The 27,706-nt window shown below is 36.5% G+C and overlaps 1 protein-coding gene across 2 annotated transcripts in view; it reads left to right on the forward strand.

Annotated features, from left to right (window-relative positions):
• Positions 1 to 27,490, forward strand: part of LOC126412211 (lysoplasmalogenase-like protein TMEM86A) — a 466,801-nt gene extending 439,311 nt beyond the window's left edge. For both annotated transcript variants that reach the window (XM_050081694.1, XM_050081693.1), the window contains exons 6-7: positions 2,855 to 3,019; positions 20,663 to 27,490. In XM_050081694.1, the coding sequence (XP_049937651.1) occupies positions 2,855 to 3,013 (159 nt within the window). In that variant the 3' untranslated portion in view covers positions 3,014 to 3,019; positions 20,663 to 27,490. The remainder of the gene's footprint in view (positions 1 to 2,854; positions 3,020 to 20,662) is intronic.
• The last annotated feature ends 216 nt before the right edge of the window (positions 27,491 to 27,706 follow it).

A 27,706-nucleotide genomic window follows, 5' to 3' on the forward strand; every position in this document is an offset into this window, starting at 1 on the left:
ACTTCGGTTGGTGTGCCTCTTCTGTTGCTTACAGCTCCATTTATTGGTCTTTTTTTGGTTACATTTCCCCCTGTATCAATAATATGTTGTTCAAATTTGACATCATTCAGAGCAACTGTTCTCTTTGTACAGCTTTTTAAAATATTGAAAAACAATTGTCAAATACTGGATGCATATAGTTTCTCACACACATATTGAAACAGTCCATTACAAATTCTTAGAACCTGGGCACACATTCAACGAGTATGATCAATAGTTTGGTCTTATTGAGAAACGCAAGAGGAATCAAACTCATGTGTACATGCCTCAGGATTGGTAGATGTCATTAAAAGCTCCAGCAAACAATCATGGAGATTTTGTAGCTATCGCTAACATGAAACTCTTGACCAAGTCATCCATTCCAGGAGATACCGAAGGAAATGCATTTGCCTGGCGGTCAATTAGATGATTCATGTAAAAAAGGAATGTCCATTAATCATGCATTTTAAGATTTCTTTCAATGAGGATGTTGAATTTTATACAGCTGACTTCTCCAAACCACTTTGTGGGAGACCCCACAGTCACACTGAATACACTGTACAGTGCTCAATTACCCATGACATGTGTAAAGTGGAATAACCTGCAAGAGCTGAAATGCTTCATTCCCCCCTGTCCACCATGCTTTCTTTGATAATCTGAACTATGAGGAACAGTCTTAAAGTAAAAGCAGCTCAGGATGTCGAGAACGATGAGGAGGGGCAGGATGACATGGAGAGGCAGAACGTCATCGTCATGAATAAGAATATGTTGATAGGCCTAGGGAAGTAGCAACAGGCATGGAGGATTTAAAAGATGTTGCTAGCGACATTCTGGACAGTGACTACGACTAAAATGTTACCCTATGTTATTTAAAATGTTCAAAAGTGTCATAGTTACTGCATGATAAAATTATTAATATGTTCATGTGCACCTTTATTACTTTTCTGCTAAACCTTTTACATATCAAAATAATATAAGTTATTTTAGGCTCTTTGCTCATCCAGAATGGTGGTATGAACTTTATCATCCTTTGTCCGCAGAACACCTAAATCCTATAGTATATCTCTGTAAAGTTACAATGTTGTGCCAGCGAAACTGATTTTCTTATAACCAGGCGAACTTCAAAGCCATTTATCTCAAAAGTATCTGAATTGCACTTACATCACTTTGCTTCTGACCCCCTCATTTAGACTACATCACCCTGTTCACTAATGATACGAGGCATGTTGCTGATGTGTGGAATATACCAGTAGATGCCTTGTCTGTATCAAGACAATTGCAGTTAATTAGATTTTGAAGATCTTGACAGGGCACAAGAGGAGGACAGTGAATTAAAATTATGGTTTATTTCTTCGTTCAGCTTGCAATTTTGGCAAGTCAATGCCACATCCCCCCCCACCTCTCTTCCTCCTTCTCCACTCCTCCCTCCACACAAACACAAAGTTGTATTACAATGTCTCAGCACCAAATGAGTGCCCAGTTATTACAGCTGATTACCAGCAACAGGCTGGATCACATTCAAGAAATAAGGCAATAGTGTGTGTAATCAAAAGTATTTGTTTGGCATGATCTAAAAAGTCTGAAAAAGTTCCATCAAGCAGAGCTGAACATACTGCACGACAGCACTTTACTGCTTCTTACATTCACTAGAAGATCTGTCAGCCAAAGATGCCACATCTCAGAATGTACCCAAAACAATGTGTTGGGGTAGGACTGTGCAGTTTGGTATACCATTGTATGTAAACACAGATAGACTGGCAGTTTCAGTATCACCAATTCGAGGCACTAGAAACATTCCTAAGAATGTACAGAATCAGGGCACCAGCGTACCACCATTGTTCAGCAAATGGACTCGCAAATTCGTTAGATTAAAAGCAGCTGTTGTATTCCCACAAGGCTAGATACAGATAGACATAACACAACATTTGCATCTGACCCTGTGAATATGCTAGTACCGTGCACCTGTAGAGCAGCAGCAAGAAGTGGTTCAACAATGCTCTCAAGTGGTGATATGTTCTGGGTATATTGTGCATTTATTCCTTTCCCCTAAATACCACTGACACCTGTGAGGTTAGTGGATGTTGGATAGGTGGGGGATGGAGGGAGGGGGAAGTGGTAGTGAGGCTAGGGCAACATTTTTCTATTTATATAGAGATTATTTTGACTGCTGAATTTTGTTGGTAACAAATGAAGTGTGTTTCTTTGTGCTTAATTTTGAAATGCACTTTGATGAGCTTCTTAAATTTTTAATTCTCTATATTTTCTGCCTTTGTATATACCTCTTAGTGGATAAACCCTTCAATACGTCACTTCAGTCAGCCGAAGGACTTCAAAATTGAACAATTACAATCAGTTTACCGTATTTTGAAAATTGAGACTTGCCTTTTTAACATTCTAAAGGAAATCTGAGGGGGTAAGTAATTATAATAAGTAAGGGAACACTCTCTGAAGATCTGAAATTTTATGTGTGTTTTGAACATGTCCCCTATACCACAGTGTTTTCCTCTGTCAATTGTATGACAGATTTTTCTGTCTATTGATATTCATACGATGATATTTTTGTGAAATATTGTCTCTGAAATTACAATCATCAAACTTTTTTTAAATTGTTGCTTTGAGAACAATCAATATTAAATACTTAATATAAGGAGCAATATTGAGCCAAGTTATAGGGGGGGAGGGGGGTGTTTGATGGAGTTTATGACTGCTGTACTCTAGGTTTTGAAATAATGCAAGTTGCTGATTGTGAATTTTTCCACTATTTTTCTGTATATCTAGAGTTTTTATCCATTGATCATGATGATGATGTTATTTTTAATCTTTCTCACCTGAACAGGCCTTGATAATGATTACGTATTATGCAGCTCAGCTGGGAATAGCTCTCAGCGTTGTAGATTCGAAGGACAGTTATGATAAAACTAAGACTATTACTTCAAGTGAACCAGCAAATACAAAAATCAGGATAGCAATTCCACAGAGCTCATCATCTCACTGATAGTAGGTAAGACACTACTTTTAGTGAATAACTTCCATTCAGATATAAGATTTCTGCCAGAAAAACTGAAGTAAATGATAGTTTTCATGTGGGAATGTGCTAGAGGAGAGTATCGCTATGAAATTCAAAGTCTGGTGCCTTGTTTATGTCACTTGTTGTATATTCACCTTCAGCATTCCAATTTTTTTTTTTTTTTCACTGCATTTTAAGGTACATCATCATTTTTATTAGGTTATAATGTGGCAGGTATAGTTTGTTTTTATCAGGTTTGGATCCATGTGAAATGAAGTGCCCAGTGACTGTATTATTTCAAGTTGCAAGTTGGTTATTTCAGACACTTACCACAACTTACGTGTAAATGTAAAACATAAGTCACTGTATTTAGTTGTAACCACCTTATTTGTTTTATGTGCCTAAGTATTACTTTAAAAATAAGAAATGGAATGATGATTTCTGCAAATTGTAAAGTGAAATTAACAAATGTTGTCAGAACATCACACATGTAGATGACGCTATAGACGAGTATGATGTACAAGTTGTGTACTAATTGCAAACGGGGCCTCAATGTGAACTCAGCTGTGGATATGAGTAGTCCAGTTGGGACTGTGCGTATATATGTAAGGGTTGTAATGTTTTTATTTTGTATTTTATCATTGCCTCACATATGAAACTTATATAACTGTGCACATAGCAAGGCATGCATATTACCTAATTGTTCCTGGTTTTTCATATGTCCTTAAGCATGGAAGATCGCCACACAGTGATCAAAACCTGAATTTGCAATAAATATTATTTGCAACTGATTACTATACACTTTACGGTTTGTTCTTTTCTTTTGTCCCATGCATTGTTGTTGTTAAGTATTTGTGAACCAACTGATTGTGTGGCAGTACCAACTTCATGTCCAGGACAACCCTAGATGTGAAAGTACATCTTGTGGAATAAAAATCAGCTGTATGTAAGATCTTTTATTTGGACCACCACCTTGTTACTTAGCTTAAAGCCACTTCCCCCCTTAACATAGGTACCTCAATAAAATGGGAATATCTTTTTAAAAAACTGTAATGTTACCCCAATCCCAAATAATGGAAAAGATGAACAAAATGTGAGGATGGGTAGAAGATACAATATTTACTGTCCAAAAAATAATTTGCCAAAGGAGAGCACTGTCAACTTGTAAATGGGCTGAATGATGCCATCAAAATTTGCTAAAAATTTAGCTGGAACATACAACATAAAACACCAAATATAGAAATCATGAAATGTACCCTCAATAAAAGAAAAAAAATCTATCTCTGTTGACGAAACTTGTCAAAACACAAGGGAAGTTCACATCACATCACATGAGTTCCAGCAATGACATATCAATATTGAACCTGCAGGAACAGACAGCAAGCATGGTATGTGCCCTTTGGCTCTGCACACGCTGCACCATGATGGTATAGTACAAGAAGAGTGCATAGCCGCACCCCAACTGCTCATGTCCCAACAGGGAAACTTAGGTAACTTTTTTTGCAAAAAAAAACAAATTCTTTATATTAGTAAACAGTGACAGTCCACTGTTACGTAGTTACAGCCACACACATTATGTCTTGTGACACAGCATAAAAAAAAAAAAAGTTGTAATAAGTCAGTACATAGGAACCATGCAACAAATTGCTGTGGTGGGATATAGGTGCACCTGGTAAAAACAGTGTGTGTCAAGGCCCTATAGACCTGTAAAAACTACTGTTGATGTTTTTGTAAAAAGTATTGAAGTTCTTATAGGGACAGAAAAAAACTAAAGAATAACACAATTAAAAGGTACAAGCCAAGTGCTAGTATGGGGGTTGACAGTAATCACAAACTATGCCCAGAACAGGTAGCGAGGGAAAAAAGTAGTAGTTTTGTGTAAAAATTACAGGGGTTTGTGGATCTATTTGAGCACTTTTAAGACAATGTCGTCTCAAGTCTGTGTGTCCATTGATTGTATGCTGGGGAGGTGCATTATGCAGCACATTATCTTGATTTCTTCCAGGGTGTTAAGTGCTTGCTCTTTGTTCTCCTTCTGCAATATCTTTAAGTTGCTAGATGTGCTGGTGGCAGAATGGCCACAATCCTATAGGTGGGTGCTCACAGTGAATGAGCCTGGTTTAAATGCTCCCTAAACATAATATCAAATCCCCTGCCAGTCAGCCCCAAGTATCACTTCAGGCAATCGTCACATCTGATACTATATATCCTTGTGGCACTGCAGTTTTTGCAGGATGTGCTCTCTTTGTGTGTCTACTTCTCACTGACTTTGCAAGGGATACAAAAGGCCAGTTTTAAGTTTTCTTGCTCTTAAATGTTTCCCTAGCTTCTAGGAAATTTTACCAAAATATGGTGTGCTATGATTACGTACACTCTCTGTCAATTGGTTATTCATCCTCACTAGCATTATATGTATCACCATTTGTCCCATGAATTGCTCTATGCCCATATTTTTTCTTTAAAACATCCCAACTAATATTTTTTACAAAAGCCTTACCATAAACATTTACCTTAGTAATGTATTGAATAACCTGTTATTGGCTGTCAATGCTGATCCTTTCTAAATGTATCAAACTCCACTTTGATCTCCTTGAGTGCAATCGTCAGGTCTAAATAAGACATCTCCCCTCCCTGATTGTCCTACACTGTAAATTGCACGTTCTCTTGCAGATTACACAGTTCCATGCTAAATTCACAATCTTTTTTTTTTTTTTTTTTTTTTTTTTTTTTTTTTTTTTTTTTTTTTTTTTTTTTTTTTTGTCGTTTATACAACAGCATGTCATCAATGTACCTACACCAAACCCCTGTCTTACTGGCCTGTAATGGTAGTTGGATCATAACATCATGACCTTACTTTTGTCATAAGGATATTAACTAAGCAGTATGCCAAAGTGGACTCCATAGTCAAACCTTGTTTTTAAAGGTGTTTATCATCACCAAGCATATCATATCAATCAATTTGTGGACATCATTATTCATCATCTAGTTGGCCACTCAGGATTCTTAAATTATAGGTAATTATACTCAGAATCTGCCCTACTGAGCTATTGCTTTACATTTTTTTAATGTCTACCAATGGACCCTGGGGAATTGTTGTTTTACACAGTTTGTTAATCAGCTGCTCCCTGTTGCTTATATTGATGTTTACTGGGTGATATTGATTCAAGTACTTGGCATGCAATTTCTCTCTGTCATACCCCCCACCCCCACATGTGTTGACAATGGGCCTGATTAGAGTGCCCCCTCTGTGGATCTTAACTATTGCTCGCAACCTGGGAACCATTTGGTTTCTACGAACCATATTCTTTTTATGCAACACTTTGAGAAAAGGCTTGTTGTGCCATTTGTACATGATCAGAGTACTCTGCAGTGGGATCCTTTCAACATTTCTCCACCTGATTATCAGCAAAAAACTGCTGAACCTTATTCATGTACTGACATTTATTCAATACCATTGCTCTTTTACTTTGTTCACCCAAACTATCAATGCACGATTCTCCACTAGCTAATTATTTATGTTATTCCTACACCATCTATTCCCCCCTGGTGAAACTGCAAATTCATATATTCCTCTTCAATTATCCTGTCAACCCTGTTACCACTGCATTTAAAGCTTCTGTGGTCAACTTGGCATTATCAAGGGCTGCGAATGGGCCATTAACAAACTTGCACACTGATGCTTGTAGTGTTATATACATTATATGACAAACCCTTTTCTAAAAAAGCAATTTAATTGTCACTAAAAACAATATTTGTATAACTGCATACTCAAGTATAAATCTCAAAATGGCAGCTCTCAGGCAACTGACAGCTACCATTTATTTAGTCTCCCAATTTTCTTCGTGTCAGTTATTGTCCAGAGACCAATGGCCATATCATAGCCAAAAGTGGAACAACAATTAATTTTGTAATAACATTGTATGATGTATTCCACTGAACTATCAGTAATTGCTTCTGTGCAGGCACAGCTGACTTAGGATGGAAGAGGGATGTTTGTATCCGGGTGTGTCAGGACAGTTATTAAAGTTAAGATCATGCACGAACGATTAGATGTCATCATTGGAATTTATTTTGTCAAGGGATATAAGAAATGTGTTCTGGAGCATCAGGAAGCTGCCACAGCCAGACTGAGGGCATGATGCCCTAAGAGTGAAGGTAGGAAACACATCTGGTCAGAAGGAGAGCTAGTAGGCAAGAAAGGGACCCTGGGGTATGGGAGTCAACTTGCTGTTCCCTCTCTGCATCCCCCATGTAACCATTTCTCAGCCTCCTATTGGCTTGTAGCAGCGCACCTCAGCACAACCTTTGGTCAGCAACACCTTTAATATAACATCATCTGTGCACAGTACCTGGTGTGGGAATGCTACCCACATTAACTGAGCACAGGTAGGCATTTATCTAACAATATCCAGTACAGCAGCAGCCCAAGCCCAGCCATTGTTTCATCATAAGATTAATAACAGAATTACAGAATAGAATGGAATAAAAATTTAAAAAAAAAGCTCAATACTGTAGGTAATCCACCCAGCCTGACTGCTCCCTATGCGCACTTCATTTCTGGGACAGTCCAACTTAAGAACTCATTGCTGTCAACAGTTTAAAATTTTGGGTACCACAGGAAAGGCAGAAACCTTTCTCTAGCATGGTTACAGGTCAATGAATGAGCGACCTAGAGAGGAGACAATTTATGATAGACCTTTTGTATATGAATGATGAGCAATCACCCTTTACTTCATAAATAGGTGTGATAGTCATAATTACAGCAAATTGTGTCTTGATACTTGTTGCCTTTCAAGATTTTTCATATTTGTGTGGCTGCCATTAACATGCAAATGATTGGAATTTCATTGCAATCACACAAAGTAGGAATAAAGGCATCAACTTATTATACAGGGGGGTTTAGGTTGGAAATTCCTGTTACAGACTTCTAGGACTGGCAGAGGGGAGATGGGACATAAAATATTTGAATAGGAACCCATATCTAGAAATGTACCATTTCATTTCTATGACAGTTTCAATTCAGATGTTACATCATCTACTTCTGCTTGAGGAACTGAATTAGGTGAGATGCAGTACAATTATTAGGTAACCATTTGAAATGAAAGATAACAAAACATCTATTTATTACTATGCAAATTTGTTTGTATTAGCACTTAAGCATTACATGTTTATGTTATTCCAAAACAAAAGAAAGAACTCAGCATACTGTAGGTACAGAGCAGTACTGATGCTTTACAACAGTGACTCGATGTGGTGACCACCACTGTTTTTACAGACATGGTACCTGTGAAACATGTTCTGGTACACATTCTCCATCCCACCTGTTGTTTCTTCAGTTTCTAGTGTAGCGGCCAGAACTCATCCCAGCAGATCTACCTCTGTCTCCACAGAAGTTCCGTAAATTAAACTTCCCATATGATGCCACAAGTAGTAGTCCACAGGAGATACATCCAGCGATCACAACGGCCACTCAGTTGGATCACCTTGACCTGTCCATCTTCCCCCATATTATCTTTTGAGATGTCTCTGAAGTGTAGGTGTTGCACCATCATGCTCTAACCACATATTCTGATGGCCATACAGTGGCACAACTTCCAAGAATGGGTTCAGTACATTTTATAGGAAGATGAAGTATGAATGACCAGTTAGCTTGAGTGGAAGGAGGTGTGGTCTGATCACATGACCATCCAGAATGGTACTGAAACCCCTGAACATCGGTGGCTAAGGGTTTTTGTCTGCCCACACATAGCTGTTTTACGAGTTGGGAACACAACCCCTAATGAACTTATATTCATCTCTGAACAGAACTCTACACGGAAACAGCGGCATTTCGATGCAGCAGTGCAGGAACCACATGCAGTAGGCAATGTATTGTGAAAAATAGGCTGACCCCATAGTGTGTACCCTTTGTAAGTGGTACAGATGTAATTGCCACTCATGCAGAATCACCTAGACGATCCTGTAACTAACACCCATTGCACACACAATTGTTCAAGTACTTGTTGAAGGGGTCTTCTCAATGTGATTCGGTACATATTCTTCAAATTTGGGTGGTGCAGCATTGCCGTGGAGCACCACAGTCCAGCCTCCTGTTTCTTGGTGCTGTTGTTGAACTTTGACAGAAAGTTTGTGCAAAGGCATGCTACTTTGCAGAAAACGTTGATGATACAAATGACTAGCAGCTCTTCTGTTGCCTTGAGCTTCTCTGTACACAAGGGGCATGTTTGTACATTCTGAAAAAATGTACTGAACGTTGTTTGTTGTATCAGAGATGCACAGGCATTGAATAGATCTGGCGGCAAGGCAGACGTTGACATCAAGTGACTATCCGACGTAATGCGCTTGATCATGTGTACCCTATTGTATACCAGAACAAGCAATTCTGAGACTTTTCTGTTTCCCTCAGCAGATGTTGACATGTTACACATCTGAACTCAAATCATTGTAGAACAGAAACAATATGTTTCTGGACACGGGTTCATATTGAAAATGTTATGTATTCATTCTCCTCTTCAAGTTCTATATGTTTGTAAGAGGAATTTCTGAACACCAGAGTATAAGGGTAGATCACACAGCAGATTTCTCATTCAGAAGTCACATCTGAATGTTCTTCATTGGTGGAAGGTTTGTGTTTTCTCATGTAAGTAGGAGAAACATCTATCAGCATGTGCCACAATTGGTAGTGACAGCATCATGGCCCGTTGAGACTGCAGGTTTCAGTGTCTTGCAGGAACTCAGCAGCCTCATTAGACTAACACCTGAGGGGTAGTCACAATGTTTGCTTGACTATGCTGGATTGTACAGCAACTTCATATATATTGAGTCAGGAAATGGGCTTGTTTGAAGTAAAGTATCCACATGGGCAATGAGATGACATCGACGCGAGTAACACCATGGACTGTCAAATGGACAACAGTTGTTGCAGCTTCTCTTGATGTGCCAACATTGGTGCACACAGTAATGACTCTTGACACAGGAATGGCAACACATCCTGTTTTTCAGATGGGTCCTGGTTGTATGTACAATATCATGATGAGTGTATCAATGTGTGGAGACTCCAAGGAGAATGAATGTTGCCAAATTGGATTTGTCATTGTCACACAAACCCAGAAACTGGCTCAGTGGTATGGGTTGCATTTGGGTGGTTGCATTTGGGTGTACAACATAATCACATTTGGCTCGCATAGCTTTGACGTCCCTGTAACTTATATTTCAGCAAGATAATTCCAGCCCAAAATATTTTCCACACTCCTCTCAAAAATGGCTCAAATGTCTCTGAGAACTATGGGACTTAACTTCTGAGGTCATCAGTCCCCTAGAACTTAGAACTACTTAAACCTAACCAACCTAAGGACATCACACACATCCATGCCCAAGGTAGGATTCGAACCTGCGACCCGTAGCAGTCACGTGGTTCCAGACTGTAGCGCCTAGAACCCCTCGGCCACCCCGGCCGGCCACACTCCTCTGATCTACCTCAACACAAAAGGGAGTTTGACTGTTGCTCTGGCTGCCACATTATGTAGATTTTTCTTCTGTTGGAAACATCAGGTTTTGGATTGCTGAAGGACTGCCATGCCACCACTGTCTAGCTGCCATGACTAGTGAACTTTGGCATAGAGTTGAAGCCATCTGGAAAGACATGTTTGTACCTGTCATCCAAGCTCACTTCAACTTGATGCTCAGCTGGGTTAGAGCCATTGTTGCTACCAGAGGTGGAAGCTCTGTGTACTATATTTTACATCCTGTATATAACCAAACAATATAAAAATTTAATCTTGTATTCTTTGTACAGGATGACAGAAAAAAGCTGGAGCTTTTGTAATGTGTACTGGTAGCCATAAACAGTTGGCAGCACCAGCCCTTCAGACATAAACAGTCTTACCATTTAGTAATAGTGGACCCATGGAATAATCAAAAGCATGCTTTTACCATAAAAATATTTTATGGAAACAGTGATAGTTTGGAAAGCATGCAGAGGAAGCTCTGAATTTTTTAAACTTATGGTGTCGTTGTTGGGTGCTCTTGAAACTTGTAATAAAAACTTGATTAAAATTTGGAAGAGACTGGATCTGCTCTAAAAAGGAAAATGACAGGGTAACTTGTACTAGGCAGAATATCGAAGTTGTACACAATTGTCTTACAGAGCCAACGGCTTTCAGTTCGTAAAGTGGCATCTGCAGGCAATGTATCCTGAGAGTGTGTTCACCAAATTCTCCATTTTGATTTAAAATTTCATTGGCACAAGTTGCTGATTGTCCAGCAACTGAAGGAGAACAACTACCACATTGTGATTTTAATCCTGTCAGCAAACTAAGACAAACATAAGTGAGGACACTGGATTTATGGACAGACTTATAGTGTCAAATGAGGCCCATTTTCACCTCACAGGTTATATGCATAAGCAGAACTACCAATACTGGCAGACAGCAATCTTGAGGAAGTTCATGGATACCCTTTACATGTCAGCAAGGTAAAAGTAGGTGTGCAGCTTTATCACAGGGGGTCATCAGACCTTACTTTGTTAAAAATGAAGAGCAGATCATAGTGACTGTGACTTCAGATCAGTATATTGAGATGTTACAATCTTTCGTTGCACCTGCATTGAACAGTACTTCACAGCTTCACAAAACTTGATTCCAACAGGATGGTGTGACATTACACACTGTATGGCAATCAGTGGCAACTGTTTGAGAATTGTTTGGTTACCGTGTCATCTCAGGATTCAGTGATATTCCCTGGCCTCTAAGATCACTGGATTTGTCCATTAGGTGTTTTTTCATGTGGGGCTACCTTAAGAGTCTGGTCTACATGATTTGGTCAAGAACGCTGGTTGAACTGAAACAAAGAATTCAAGACAAAATTCATGGTATCCCAGCTGAGATGTTGCAGCACTCAGTGAAGAATTTCGAGAGCAGACTGGAAGAATGCATATGTACAGGATGACGCCATCTACAGGATGTAATTTTCAAACATTGATAATACAGATTACTGTCTCTTAAAAGGTAAGCTGTAATGGTTTATTTCCTGTCAATAATTTTTTTTCCTTGGTTGTTTTATATTTTTAGTGGGTGTTTCAAAAATCCCCATTTCTGTGTCATCCAGTATTATACTGTATATACGTTGTAAGTAATATTTCATTTTTTCCTGGTTTCCTCATACAAATAGCGAAGAATACAGCAGCCACAAATAATGTTTATTGCACATCCAGATTTCGATCACTGTGTGGCAGTCTTCAGTGCAGTAAATGCAATTTTAAACATTAAAACTACTTCTATATACACATAGTCCCAAATGGACTATTCATGTCAGTAGTTGAACTGAGTGTGAACTCAGCCTTTGTATGAATAGTCCATCTGGGACTGTGGGTGTATGTAAGTGGTTTTAATGTTTAAAATTACATTTACTGCACTGAAGACTGCCACACAGTGATTGAAATTTGGATTTGCAATAAACGTTATTAGCAACTGACTGCTGTAACCTTTACTGCATGAAATAAATACAGTCACTGGGAACATCTGCTTCCATATTGAACCTGATAGCTGTCATGGTGTTGGCAATTTTAATAGACAGAAATGTATATTTCCTTTGCCCGTGTATTCGCCATGACAGGATAACAGATTTTGTTGATGATGATCTGAGCTGCTTTGACAGGCAACAGAAGACGTATGAGATCTCATTGACATGTCTGGGGCATTTGCTTGTGAAAATAATTGCAAGCTAATGAATAATGTATGTTGATATGAACTGAGGATAATATTATGATGATATAAAATCTTACATGGAAAATAGGACACCGTTCACAGAAATCATATGTACTGATGGAAGATAATCAGTTAAAGATTGCAGTTACATACTGTCAAATGAGCTATGTCATGAAGTTTGTAGGCAAATAAATACTACACAGTGGCAAAAATAAACCTGTCAAACATTAATTGTAACCCTTTTCAATGGTTGTTCAGTGTAGTGATAAGTATTTTCTGACGATCAATGAAGTATGGTTGTGAGTTCAAATAATCTGCAATTCTATTAAGGCATATATTTAGCATTTCTGATTTAAACAAAGGTTTGTTTAGTTATCATTTTGCTTATGAGAAATTACACCATTTTCTTGGTGTAGTGGTGGATTCGGAGCTGTCCTGGAGTTACTGTGGATGCAAACCTGTACAAGACAGAACCAAAACAGTGTCTCCATTTTTTTCACTGTTGCCTCCTTATACAGCACTTACCGAGCTACAGAAAACAGGCAGTCCAACACAGTGGTGGATGTTTTCTGGCAACAATTTGCAGCACAACATAAATCTGATGGAAGTATTCTCACCTAACATTCACCCCTAACTTATACAAGGACATCCTCTCCCCCAACCAGAAGCCTTAATTACAACATTTGTTTACCATTTGTATATGGACAAAAGATGATCTGTGATGGCTTCCTGTTTTAGCAGAGCTAGTTTAGTATACTGAAGAACAAGGTTTGCTATACTGCTGGTACGTACATCTGTGGACCAAACAACATTAATTGTGACGAGAAGAGAAAATGTGAAATTATAAGGTAAAAAAAGACATCTTCAGGAATTAGAGCCTTCTCATATTCTGTTTATTCTGTTGGTTACAACACACATGGTATGGCTGCACAGTAAAGCACCAAACAAGGTAGACAAGGACTTTCTTGGTTCGTTCATAGGCTGTTAAAAGTTAATTCTACAGGTTAATTTGAGGTTAGTGTTTCAAGGTTTTCCACATTCATCTAATTCAAAGCTAACCCTTGGCAACACTTTGCTAAGACAACCTAAAAATTCTAGCTCTCAAACCACATTTTGTTCAATTTTAATTTGCCAGTCTACATCAAATAATAGAAGGCATGAAAATAATGCAATAGATCCATGAAAATAGTCAAATATAAAGTTTTGTAAAAAAATAAAGCGGTGTAGATGGAGTCAACATTAAGGAAGTGTTTTTTAAATGTGTTTCTTTTTTCCCAATTTGGGTAAGGTTAATGGTGATTATTTTTATTCCTAAGCAACATGGTTTTCAAAGTTATTTAGAGTATTTTGTCTACATAAATTTTTTAATTTTCACTTTCAACTGAACATTGTTGTTATATCTAAAAACAAAGATGATGTGACTTACCAAACGAAAGCGCTGGCATGTCGATAGACACACAAACAAACACAAACATACACACAAAATTCAAGCTTTCGCAACCAACGGTTGCTTCGTCAGGAAAGAGGGAAGGAGAGGGAAAGACGAAAGGATGTGGGTTTTAAGGGAGAGGGTAAGGAGTCATTCCAATCATGGGAGCGGAAAGACTTACCATAGGGGGAAAAAAGGACAGGTATACACTCGCGCGCACACACACACACACACACACACACACACACACACACACACACACACACACACACACACACACATCCATATCCATCCGCACATACACAGACACAAGCAGACATTTGTCACACGTCTGTGTATGTGCAGATGGATGTGTGTGTGTGTGTGTGTGTGTGTGTGTGTGTGTGTGTGTGTGTGTGTGTGTGTGTGTGTGTGTGCGCGTGTGTGTGCGTGTGCGCGCGCATGCATGCGTGCGAGTGTATACCTGTCCTTTTTTCCCCCTAAGGTAAGTCTTTCCGCTCCTGGGATTGGAATGACTCCTTACCCTCTCCCTTAAAACCCACATCCTTTCGTCTTTCCCTCTCCTTCCCTCTTTCCTGACGAAGCAACCGTTGGTTGCGAAAGCTTGAATTTTGTGTGTATGTTTGTGTTTGTTTGTGTGTCTATCGACATGCCAGCGCTTTCGTTTGGTAAGTCACATCATCTTTGCTTTTAGATATATTTTGCCCATGTTGAATGTTTCCCTCTGTTATATTCAGAACATTATTGTTATATGCATAATAATACTTATTATGAATAACTCTCAGGAGACTATGGATTTTATCATAAAGAGGTTAAAAACACATCATTAATAGTCATATAAATTATATACTTCATAGTTATTAAAAAATATACTTACAATTTAGGTGCCAAAATGTTGTTTGTTTTGTGATCTTCAGTGTGAATACATACTGGCAGCCATTCATGCTACTCTATCCTGCGCAGTTCTCATTATTTCTGAATAACTGTTACAACCTAGTCCTTTTGAACCTGCTTACTGTGTTCATCTCATGGTCTCCAGTTTTAAGCCGCCCCCCCCCCCCCTCCCCCTCCTCATGCCTCCCTCCAATACTAAGTTGCTAAATTAGTGATCCCTTGATGTACCTTTTTTTGGGTTGGACATGCCACAAATTTCTTTTCTCCCGAATTCTGTTCGATACCTCCTCTTTAGTTGCGTGATCTATCCGTCTCATCTTAAAGCTTTCTTCTGTAGCACCACATTTTAAAGCTTTCTATTCTCTCCCTGTCTAAACTGTATATTGTCTATATTTCACTTCCATACTGTGCACACTCCAGACAGGTAGCCTCAGAAAAGACTTCCTAACACTTAAATCTATATTTGATGGTAACTAATTTCTGTTCTTTTCTTGTCACTGCCAGTCTACGTTTTGCATCCTGTGTACTTTGGCCACCATCAGTTACTTTACTGCTAAAATAGCTAAAGTTATCTATTACTTTCAGTGTCTCATTTTCTAATCCGGTTCCCTCAGCATTGCCTGATTTAATTAGCCTAAATTCCATTATCCTTGTTTTGCTTTTGTCAATGCTCATCTTATATCCTCCTTTCAAGGCATTAGCCACTCCATTCGACTGTTCTTCCAAGTCCTTTGCTATCTCTGATGGAATTGCAGTGTCTAGCAAACCGTAAAGTTGTTAATTCTTCTCTCTGAATATTAATTCCTTGTCCACATTTTTGTTTGGTTTCCTTTACTGCTTGCTCAGTGCACAGATTGAATAACCTCAGCAACTGACTACAACCCTATCTCAATCACTTCCCAACCACTGCTTTTGTTTCAAGCCTGTCAACTCCTAAATGCTGTCTGGTGTCTGTAAAAGTTGTAAATAGCCGTACGCTCTGTGTTTTTTGCAAAGAGCATATTCCAGTCAATATTGCCTCTTCTCCAAAAGCTTCTTTAATTTTCCTGTAGGTGTCATCCATCTTTCCTCTAGTTATACAGGATGAAGCACTAATTATTCCCACCAAGAATAGCTCTGAAAGTATGATAGGAGCTGAAAAGTTTGTGGGACAAAAGTTGCATGGGACATCGGGGGCCATAATATGACATTGGTTTTCTGTTACTAGGTGGGGTCGCTTCAAAGATATGTAGGTCAACTTTGTTTTGTCCTTTAAATGGGTTGTTATAGTCTGGTACTCATTTTCTGATAGTGGCTATTGAGACGAATCCAGTGACATGTAACAGTAAGCTCTTTGAAGGCCAACGAAGGTCACAAAGGTGGCATGAATGTCCATTTACAGAAGGTGATCAAAGTGATGACCATTGGTATCAGTGCAGTGTTGCAGTCTTCTTATCTTGAATTGAGTGGTATTCCTTATCACATCGGCACATATCGAAGCACATGCTCTGACAATTCTCTCTCACATATCTTCAGTTGTAGTTGGAATGTCTTTATGAACACTGTCTTTTATGGATCCCCACAAGAAAAAATCCAGAGGCATCAAGTCTGGTGAACAAGCCGGCCACGACACACCTCCTCTGCATCCAGTCCAACGATTTGGTAATTGTCTCTGCAACTGATTTCTAGCCATCAGTGCAAATTGTGCCAGACACCCATTCTGTTCCTTGTTCCTAAAGGTTTCTTCCAATAACAGACATAATGTTTCTTGCAGGAATGTGGTGTACTTCCTACCATTGAGATTTCCTGTGATGAAATAGGGGCCTACAATTCTGTCCTCCAGAACCCCACACCATACGTTCACCGACAATGGGTTTTGGTGTGCAACTTGCCGTAGGCAACATGGATTTTCAGTTGCCCAATAATGCATGTTATGCAAATGAACATTTCCATGGTTCGTGAATGTAGCCTCATCAGTGAATAAAATCAAATTAATAAATGTGTCATCCCTGTGAATCTGAAGTTCAGCCCATCGGCAGAATTCAATGTGATGCATACAGTTTGTACCAGTTAATTCATGGTGGAGACTGATATGGTAAGAATGATGTTTATGGTGATGCAGAACTTGAACATCAATACTCTGGCTCATGCCAGATTCCCTTGCTAACTGACACGAACTAACACAAGGATCTCAAACCACAGTGGCAAGAATACAAGTTTCTGTTTCTTCATTAGTAACTTTCCTATGCCGGATATGTTTCTGATGCATTAAAGATCCAGTTGTTCTCAATTTATCATACACATATTTAAATGTATGATGTGTAGGGTGAGCACATTGAAGACATCTTTCAGTGTATAAGTCACTAGCTCTCACTGAATTTCATTGGAGTTCTCTCTAAATGTGAAGCATATCGACTTGTTCTGAGAGGGAAATCATCATTAACATTTGCATGATTTGATGATATTAGTCTTACCATTCCTATTAGTGTTGTATTGTGAAATCATCGAATGGTGTTTACATGTCAATGGCATGCTAGCTGGGTATGCCGTATTCGGTGAATATTTACTATTTGCACAATATACGAGAAAGAATTGTCAGAGCATGTGCTTCGATAAGTGCCAAAGTGATAAGTAATACCACTCAATCCATAATAAGAAGATTGCAACAGCGCATTGATACCAATGCTCATCACTTCGATCTCCTTCTGTAAATGGATGTTCATGCCACCTTTTTGACCTTCGTTGACTTTCAAAGACCTTACTGTTACACATCATTGGATTCGTCTCGATAGCTGCTATCAGAAAATAAGTACCAAACTACAGCATCCCAAGAGTTGACCTTCATATCTCTGGCATGACCCCACCTAGCAACAAAAGGCATCATATTATGGTCCCCATTGTCCCATGCAATATTTGTCCCACAAACTTTTCAGCTACCATCATACTTTAGGACTTATTCTAGGTGGCGATAGTTAGGGACTCATCCTGTATATGCTTGTATTTTGTTACATTTGTCCTCTAGCCATTGATGCTTAGCCATTTTGCACTTCCTATCATTCTCATTTTTTAGACATTTGTATTCCCTTTTGCCTTCCTCATTTGTTGCATTTTTATATTTTCTCCTTTCATCAGTTAAATACAATATCCTCTGTGTTATCCAAGGATTTCTATCAGGTCTTCTCTTCTTACCTGTTTGATTTCTGCTGCTTTCACTGTTTCATCTCCCAAAGCTACCCATTTGCCTTGTACTGTGTTTATTTCCCCTGTTCTAGTCAAGTGTTGCCTAATGCTCCCTCTGAAACTCTCAACACAGGTCCCATCTCCTAAATTCCTGCCTTTTCCTAGATTTTTTAGTTTTAATCTTCAGTTCACAATCAATGGTCAAAGTCCACATCTTTTCCTGGAAATGTTATACAGTTTAAAATATGAGTCTGAAATTTGTGTCCCACCATTATATAATCAATATGAAACCTTCCAGTATCTGCACATCTTCCATGTATACATCCTATTTCATTATTTTAAACAAGTGTTGGCAATGGTTAAATTAGCCCTGTACAAAATTATACAGGTTGCTTCCATTTTATTCCTTTCCCACAGTCCATATTCTCCTACTACTTTTCCTTCTCTTCATCTTTCTATTACTGAATTCCAGTCACCTATCCCAGTTAATTTCCCTCTCCCGTAACTATCTGAATTAATCTTTTATATATCATATATTGTGTCAATCTCTTCATCATTTGCAGAGCTAGTTGTCATATAAACTTGTACTACTGTGGTGAATGTTGGCTTTGTGCCCAGGTTACCCACATGTAAACCTTTCTTCATTACTTGGTGTCTCATTGAAGAAAGTTTGCTGAATTTCTGTAAAACTGGTGTTAAGGAAAATATAGCAACAATGCACACTACACAACTTTTAATTATTGTAACTTTTCCCACATTTGTTGTCACTAAAGCCATTATGATGACCAGTTACAACTCTCACATAAAATTTATTTACATCGGCAACCATCGTCACCTTAGTACTTGTCACTATGTGGTGACAGAATATTCAGAGTACACAGCTGCAGTTGAATTCTGGCACAACATACACTTCACAAAGGTGGCTCCAGTTTATGTAGACAGTGCATATACTATGTCTTTTAATTAGTGACACAAATAAATAAGTGTTCATGTCGACAAAGAACATAACTGGAGTCTAAATTGCTCACACGTTTGCTTGAAGGAAAATTTCACAAAAGTTAATAGCAGTCATCAATACAGTTCAGTATCTTAAGGAAGTCTCACACTTACAACACACATAAGAATACTGGTGACAGATTTGAACTTGCTACTGGGTCTTAGGTGGACTTGCTGCACGGCTTTTATTATAGTGTTGCCTAGGTGCAGACATCACTAAAAACTTGTTATTTCGTGTTGCCACTGAGGTTTTCTGAGCTCAAACAAAAGACTGTGGCATGAGGTTGTCCTTATAAAGACTTATGTATGATAATTTTAGTATTTTGGAAATCACATAATGGTTTGAAAATCTGTTAGGTCAGATTTTTGTAATTTAGATAAAGCTGTGCATTACTACAGTAACTTGGTTTACAAAATATGTGGTGGGTTAGGAAAAAAAATTATTGAATTATGGGAGCATTTCATACACCCATGGGGGGAATAATGGTTTACAAAATATTTGGTAGGTTAGGAAAAAATCATTGAATTACAGGAGCATTTCATATACCCATGGCGTATTAAGTCATTTATAAGTGCAGTCGTCATATTGGAAATTCTGAAAAATTGTCCAAATACTTAATAAATGGCTTAATTAGTGAAAGATTTCATCCATTCCAAAAAAATTAGAGCAACAAATGTACAATTTAAAAAACTGGAATTTAATAAGTACAGTGGCTAAATCAGCAGTAGAAATTTTGAGGTTGTACAGACTTCAATATTGTTTATCTATTAAGTTAATGAGTTTCAGCTGAATTTAAACATGTTACTCAAAGGTCAGCGTGATGGTATTTATAATGAATAGTTTCAGTATTTCTAAAACTGCTCTTAGCTCAGTCCAAATTAGCATTACCTGTCGTAGTAATAATTTCTATTGTCGATTACTTTTAATTAACAAGGTTTCCAGCAAAAATAAATGCATTTTCAGAATCTGCATATTGAAAAGTGTAGTCTGAAAAATAAATATACATGAAGCACGACCTGATTAATGTTTTGGAAGGTTCCAACACTAGTCTCTCTCGAGCAGACTTAACAGAAAATGACGTACTAACAAAATAGCAGCTGTACCGCAAATGCCAGACAGTGACATAAACTTCAGAATATAATACATTTGCAAATGCTCTATATGCATATAAATTTTCATGCATGCAGCTATATGATGGTTTCTCTACATTAGTCAGCATTTATAATGAAAACAATCATAAAATCTTGGACAGAGCAGACCTTGTTTATTACTTTGTATACATGTTTTGTAGCATTTGAGTATTTAAATCATGAATATCTTCCAAACTTGTTGTAAATAGAAAAGTCTTTTTATGGAGTTACGTTTCACGTTGGGTCTTAAATATTTTGCGTAGCTGTATTGCGATTAATCTAATGATATTTTAAATGGAATATACCATCTTCTTTACTGTGCAGGTAGTGGACTAACTGGTGGAGCAATGTGAAACTCTGCAGATGCTGAGCTTCAACAGCAGATTACAATATCCATGGTTAATTACTTGAAGAGATCTGTCAGAAGATTCCTTTTTAAATGTGGTGTTTACACACTTTGAAAGGAAAAACTGAAGAAATTTCATTGTAACCAGTTTATTTATTTACTCTTAGAGAGTGTTTAATGTCTTTCTTTAGTAAATGGTGTTGTTCATTATACACACTTTTTAAGTAATTTTATAACTGTATAAGGCATTTGAATCCTGTAAAATGTAATTCATGTTTTTACAGTATGGTAGAGTAGTATTAGGAAAATTCATGAGAAAATTCATAAAAAGTGGCATCAAAGGTGCAGTTGCCTTAAATAAACAACATATTGCACAATGAATAATTGTTGTGCAAAAAGTAAAAAATGAAGACTGTGGTACAATTTAAATTTGTCTTATTTAAAAAATGAGAGGTACTAGATAATTAATGGAACTGAACTGAAAAAAAATTTGGAAATTACAAATAAGTCATGTTACAGGTGTCCATGTCTTTAGAACATGATATTTTATTATGAAGTACTGTGCCCGCAAGTAATAATACCCAAACTAGTTTTGTTACTGCACTTTCTCTTTGTTTTTCATACTGCGTCCACAATTGTACTTAAGTTTTTTGAATTTGGAAGCACATTTTTGTGCATTGTATCATGCTCTCATGGAAAACTGGCACAATCCAACAGATCAAAGAGTATGAACTAATTTCTAAATTGGTTTTGTACTCCATAATGCAATACAGGTTTATATATGTGGTGTCTGTCCTCTCTGTCATCTCCAAAAGAGGAGGCACCAGTTTGATCCTGCTGCCACTATGAATCAAGAGACAAAGAAGTTAGATATGATTTATATCAATGAGGCAAACTGTAAATTTGTGCCACACTGGGATTCAAACCTATTTCTTCTGATTTCTAAGAAGATGCGCTGACCACTACGCCATTTGGACACAGTGGTTATCACAGCTGCATGTACTACTGTAGCATGCATTCTGTGAGACCCAAATTCTCAAGGATCAATAGTGTGTGGTATAAGTTGAGAATTTGGGTGTGATGGGAGGCATGATAGGATATTCCATGCAGTTACGGTAGCCACTGTGTCCGGATGACATAGTGGTCATCACATCTGCTTAGTAAGCAGGAGACCCGAATTTGAATCTCCGTGTGGCACAAATGTTCAACTTGCCCCACTGATGTAATTTCATGCCACTGGGAGCTAATGTCTTTAATTCTTTTGTGTCTCAATACAGGTTTATTAGAAAACTGTCTTCTTTTATCAGGCTGTGCTAGAGATAACCAGTATGGTAATGAATCCTTCCAGTGAAAATTCACACAGTTTTAAAATCTTTTGTGCATTTTTTCTGTTTTTATTTTATCTCATTGGTGTGATTGTAAATAGTAAAAAATGGTTACTCACACTTGTAGTATGACAAGCAGTAGGAAAAGTTAATGAATGCGAACAGATGTGCAAGTCACTGTATTAAAAAATAATCGATTTAATTTGAAGAAAATAATCATAGAGTTAGAAGTGACAATTTCTTGAATATCATAAAACTAATTTTACAATGAGCTGCATAGTTTATTATCCCAGTTTTGAGATTATCTGCTTTAAATTACTTGACAGACATTTTTTGTAAGCAAAATGAAGTTTTTGTGTTTTTAATTTTTGTTTTATATTGGCAGATATACCAAAGAATGCAGTTACATTGAAAGTTCTGCTTTTTTTTTACATGTTTCATAATGATTTGTACTTCATTTTCTTCCAAATATTTTCAAGTTTGTTGACTTCTACATTCCATATGATGAAGTGAATTAGTTAACTTTTGCATTCTATAAGGTGAAGTGCAAAAATGTAATGTGGGTGAGATTAAGTCAATATGTAAGACATCTTCTGACAGAGACAAATAACAAATCAATTTTTAGACTAAAATACACAAGTAAAGTCATTTTCATGTGTGTGTTACAACTGTACTCAATAATTGTTGTTATACAGCACAGTTACTTCAGACTTTTACATTATTTACTTTTGATAGGAACTGAACAACTCAGTATCAAACATATTACAGAGCTTCTTGAAGTGCTTGAACCCACCTAGACTGTACATTTCAAAAAAAAAGTCTCATTTACATGAAATAAAAAGCATATCAAATGTATGTGATACAATATTAGACTGTGTAAAATTAGAATTTTGATATTTTATTCATCTGAGTACTATGTAACAAATTTTTAAATGCCCGTGTGCAATCATCACATGCAGAAATGAAATAGTAGCCATATACATATAATCTGTACTATGTAACTCACAATTATTTTTTTTTACTTGCTTGTGTACTATGTTTAAAGTTAACTATGGTATGTAACTTTAGAGTTGGCTTTAATACTTTGCATACATTGATATTCCCAGTGTCTTACCATGCAGAGAAAATAAGTAGTTAAATTTGTGAAGTGCAGTCACCATTGGTGGAAAGAAGGGGCAGAGGGAATGAATAAATCAACACAAAATAATTTTGTTGTAAAAACATTGTGATTTCTTAAATGTAGTGTTCACTGATAACTCTGTAATATTTGTGTGCTATAAATAGTATCGTTGTCATTTTATAATATTTAATGTAATATTGTTGGAAACATGTTTAGACACTGAGTTTCAGCCCAAGCAAACAAGACAATAGCTATGGATGTACCAAAGAAACTCTCGTGGAATTCATCTGTGGAAATATTAGAAAAATGTAGACAAGAATGAGCACATTGAGATATATTTCATAACAACTGTAGTGTTCCTTGGTTAAAATTTTAAACTCACTATATTAAAAAAGTTTAATGATATATTAGATGCTCTACATAAATGTACTTAGGCAGATTATAAAACAAAGTTGATGATAAAATAGGCAAATATCAGGCTGGTTTCCACAAAGGAAGCTATTTTTTCAAGCAAATTTTCTACCACAACTAATAAATCGCATAAAATGATGCCAGAACAAGACTATGCACATGGAATTATTTTCAGTGAGTTTCAAAAAGCATACACTTCTATCAGCATCTCCTGTGTGTTCCAGTCACAAAAAATTTTGAAAAAAGATACCCATTTCAGAATTTTAAATACCTCCTATAAGTAATTCAAATGAAAGGAACTGACTAAAAATGCAGATAATACCAGAACCAGAAAGCTTCACATTACATATTAACTTTGCAAGGACACTTGTGCAGGTTTCAAGAAAAATTGAATATAGTGAATGCCAAGAAACTTTGACACTGGAAATGAGATAACAGAGTGAAAGGAAGAGGAAAAAATATCAGAAAGAAAGATGAACGAATACCAGTTCTTCCAATAAGTCATTAACAATTATTATTTTACGTGGTCCAGTTCTTGTCTTAATCAAATCAAGAAGACATGAAATATCCCTAGTTGCCAAGTTTACTTGGCAGATATATAGACGGATTGAATTGAAGACTCTTGTGCTCATTATTTTATTCTGTCATTCTCATTCTTAATTTCATTCTTCCTGCTCTCTGATGAACTTCACGTGTTCTCCTTTGGGTTACTCTTTATATCTGAAAGTAAGCAAGCCATTATAAGGTGTGAGTAAACATGGTCATAAGGTGTGTGGTCAGAGCAGTTAATTTTCACTTTTCTAATATTATGCAGTTCTACTGATGATTGGTATTTTTTCCACTGGAATGAAGAAATTTATTGCCTTTTCTTCTTCTTTTTAACATTTAATATCATCATATTTTACATTGAACAGATGATAGAACATTTCCAGAAATATATTGGAAACTCTTATCTTTGGTGATGAACCTATCCATCATTTTGTTTCTACAGATTGTAAGTTAAATTTTGTGAAGACATGATTCCAGCTATCCAGCTTTTCTGATACTGAATTTCTTGTTTGTTCCTTTACTGCAAACTCTTCCTGAACTTGAGAACTAGGCAGTCTAATGGATGGCATTCTTTGAGCCATTACTATGACAGGCAGTAGAGAAAACAAGACACTCTTTCTTTTTGTTAATTTGTATCCATTTATATACAACTGCAGAATGTATGAAAAAATATTTTTACTTTGTCAGTTTAATTTTTTCCAGGCCATGATATTTGGAAAACCATCTAAACACTCTCAAGTGTATAAATATACCATTGTTAGGTTCTTCACGTGTATACATTGTTACCATATCCGTGTAGTGGATATGAGCTGTGCTTGTCATACAATTATGTTGATTTTTTCTAGTTTTAATTTCTCCTCAGGTTCAGAATTGGGTTTAATAAAGCTGACTGTAGTATATAAACATTGTTGCAATTGTTAACTGTTGGGAGCAGAACGCTTGTTGGCAAATTGATACAAAGTATAAGAAAGTTGTAAAAATGTTGAGTTCCTCTTAAAGCTGAAATAATAGATATTGGCCCAAATGTATACATTCATTTTACTTTCTATCATATTAGATCCCAAAGAAAGTTACTGTGGTTTCATTATTTTTGTTTTTCAGTGTCAGAAAGTGGACTGTGACACAAATTATTGATCTGTTGTTTCTGTAGCTACTGTCATCTCATACTTGAAGACTTACATGGATAACAGCTTACTCAGTAAGAATGTGTGTGTAATTGTATGCATTGGTTCTGAAGAGTTTCACTGAATGAATATTTTGTTTGACTCTATGGTTAAAATAAAATGAAGACATGGTCTGTTACAAAAAAGCAGTGTTGTCAGTCAGTTACACTTGTGTAAGCAAGTGAAATAATGAATATCTAGACTAAGACAATATTTTAAAAAAGTCTTCAGAAGAGCAAATAATTTCAACAGTTAAACTGCATAAATATGTTGGTCTTTCTGTCTATCTGCCAGGAAGTTTCGTACTTCTATCCTTTTTGTTGTAAATTATGTTCCACGATTTTCACATTATTTAAGTTTCATTTGCATCTGAAGTAGTAATTAAAATTTTTTGGCAAAATATGTAGATATAATATTAAGAAAATGACTTGTATTCAGATACTAATAATACTATCTGATAAATTTACCTACTTAATACGTATAGAATACCAGAGATCAACCCCTACTTTCCCCTCCCCCTGTCATTACATGTGCACAGAAGGTATTACTATTTACAGTATTGACTTAATCAGTACCCAAACCAAATTATTAATTATTCTCTCAATCTAATATGGATAAAAGTATGAGGTACTTTAACATAATCACCGTGTGAAATATGGAAGGAATGTACACTATTTAGATGCCAGTTCAGCATTACAGTGCCCATTACTATGTAGCAAACAAAATATTATCCAGTCACTGCTAAATGCAGCTGTACCTTTGATAATGTTGTCTCTGAAGTCATTGAGATTATTAAAAGTTTGCATATTCCATTATCCACATACTCACATGTCATAGTAAAAGTCTTCCCATTGTTTCTGTAAATTTCTTGAGCATATCCTATAAAATGTTTACTCAGTAGATTCGCTGAAATGCGTTTTACAATATTTAATGAACTGAAGTTCTTATTGTACAACTGTACTTCATCTATGAAAAGCAATATTCATATTACTAGAATGAAACATCCCAGGGCAACATTTTATGTGTGTTGCTTGAGGATTTTTTAAAGAATTCATTAACTTGTATAACTTTTTCAAATAAATATATATGATAACTGAAAAAGAGGATAGGGAATGACATATTATGTGACAGGCAATTCAGTCAAACATTTTATTATGTTAATATTTTATTAATCAAATGTTATTATATCTGACAATGTATACCAGAGCTTTAAGTGAACATGTGCTTTAACTTGTCTATGGTTACTGCCCACATGAAAAACTAGAGTTAAAATTTAGAGGTTTGGGTAAACTTATTTTTTGTTGCTAAAGCAGATATAGTAACATACACTGTGAAATATTCGTGGTGTATGAGGCAATTTTTTTTATGTCAGATGCCATTTGGATTAACTTTAGAACATAGGACTTCAAAATAAATAGTTAGGCCCTACTAACTTTCAGTACATGGGTCCATTTATAAGCAGTAGTATTAGAGAATGTCATTACAAATAAACTGAGAAGTATTTGAAGAATGTGACAGGGGCACTTTACATTGGGCAGGTGGTTTTAAATTTTTTTCTAAAACAACTTTTTAATCTTTAGCTCATATTACATCATATATCGATCATCTGTTTTAGGTGTCAACAATAATAATGCATACATTTAGTCTGAAATAACTTGAACACACCTGTGACCTGCAGTAACTGACCAGTGTATGATATTAAAATTTAAGTGGGGATAGAAGATGAAGAGATGGCAACCGTAATGTGGAAGTAGTGGTATTTGTACTCTTACAGCAGCTCTTTTGAGATGAAGTAATGACACGTTTTATTTTGCATATATGCCTCTTTCAAATAAAATAAGAATTATTCTGTTAATGCTAATGACAGTTTTTCTGTGTCTTTTAAATGAATGGATAAGAGCAGCCAAATTATTCTTTTGTACATGTGAGCTTCAGTTCCTTGAATTCTAAATAATGGCCTTTTCTCTTATTTATTTCTAATTAAGTAATTTTGGAGGATAGTGTAAGTTGTCTATAGTGAATTGTAAAGCTGTCTGTAACTTGTGCAAATTGCTGACTCTTGTTTCAGTTTCCTAAATATCTCTTGTAGATACTTTTCAAACCATAGTGTAGTTTGCACTGATATTTTTAATTGTTGGATTTATATTCCTGTTTAAAGGAATGGTATTTTAAAATTATTGTCATATGAAACATGTATATCATTGTTAATAAATAATAAAATAATTTTATTTACTTTGATGATTTGTCTTTTTCTCCTTTACCATAGTGTGGTGAAAACTTTTCCATTCAACGATTTCCAAGCTTCAAAATTAGCTATATTGCTATCAATAGCTCTGAGATTATCTTTTAGAAATAATTATTGCAATCCCCCCTCCTCTTATCCATGACCTGTACCTCACTCTCACAAATCAATTGTAAAATAATTAACATTTATGAACATACCTCATCTGTTGT

The sequence above is a fragment of the Schistocerca serialis genome, chromosome 7, assembly GCF_023864345.2.
Source record: "Schistocerca serialis cubense isolate TAMUIC-IGC-003099 chromosome 7, iqSchSeri2.2, whole genome shotgun sequence".
NCBI classification, from domain to species: Eukaryota; Metazoa; Arthropoda; class Insecta; order Orthoptera; family Acrididae; genus Schistocerca; species Schistocerca serialis.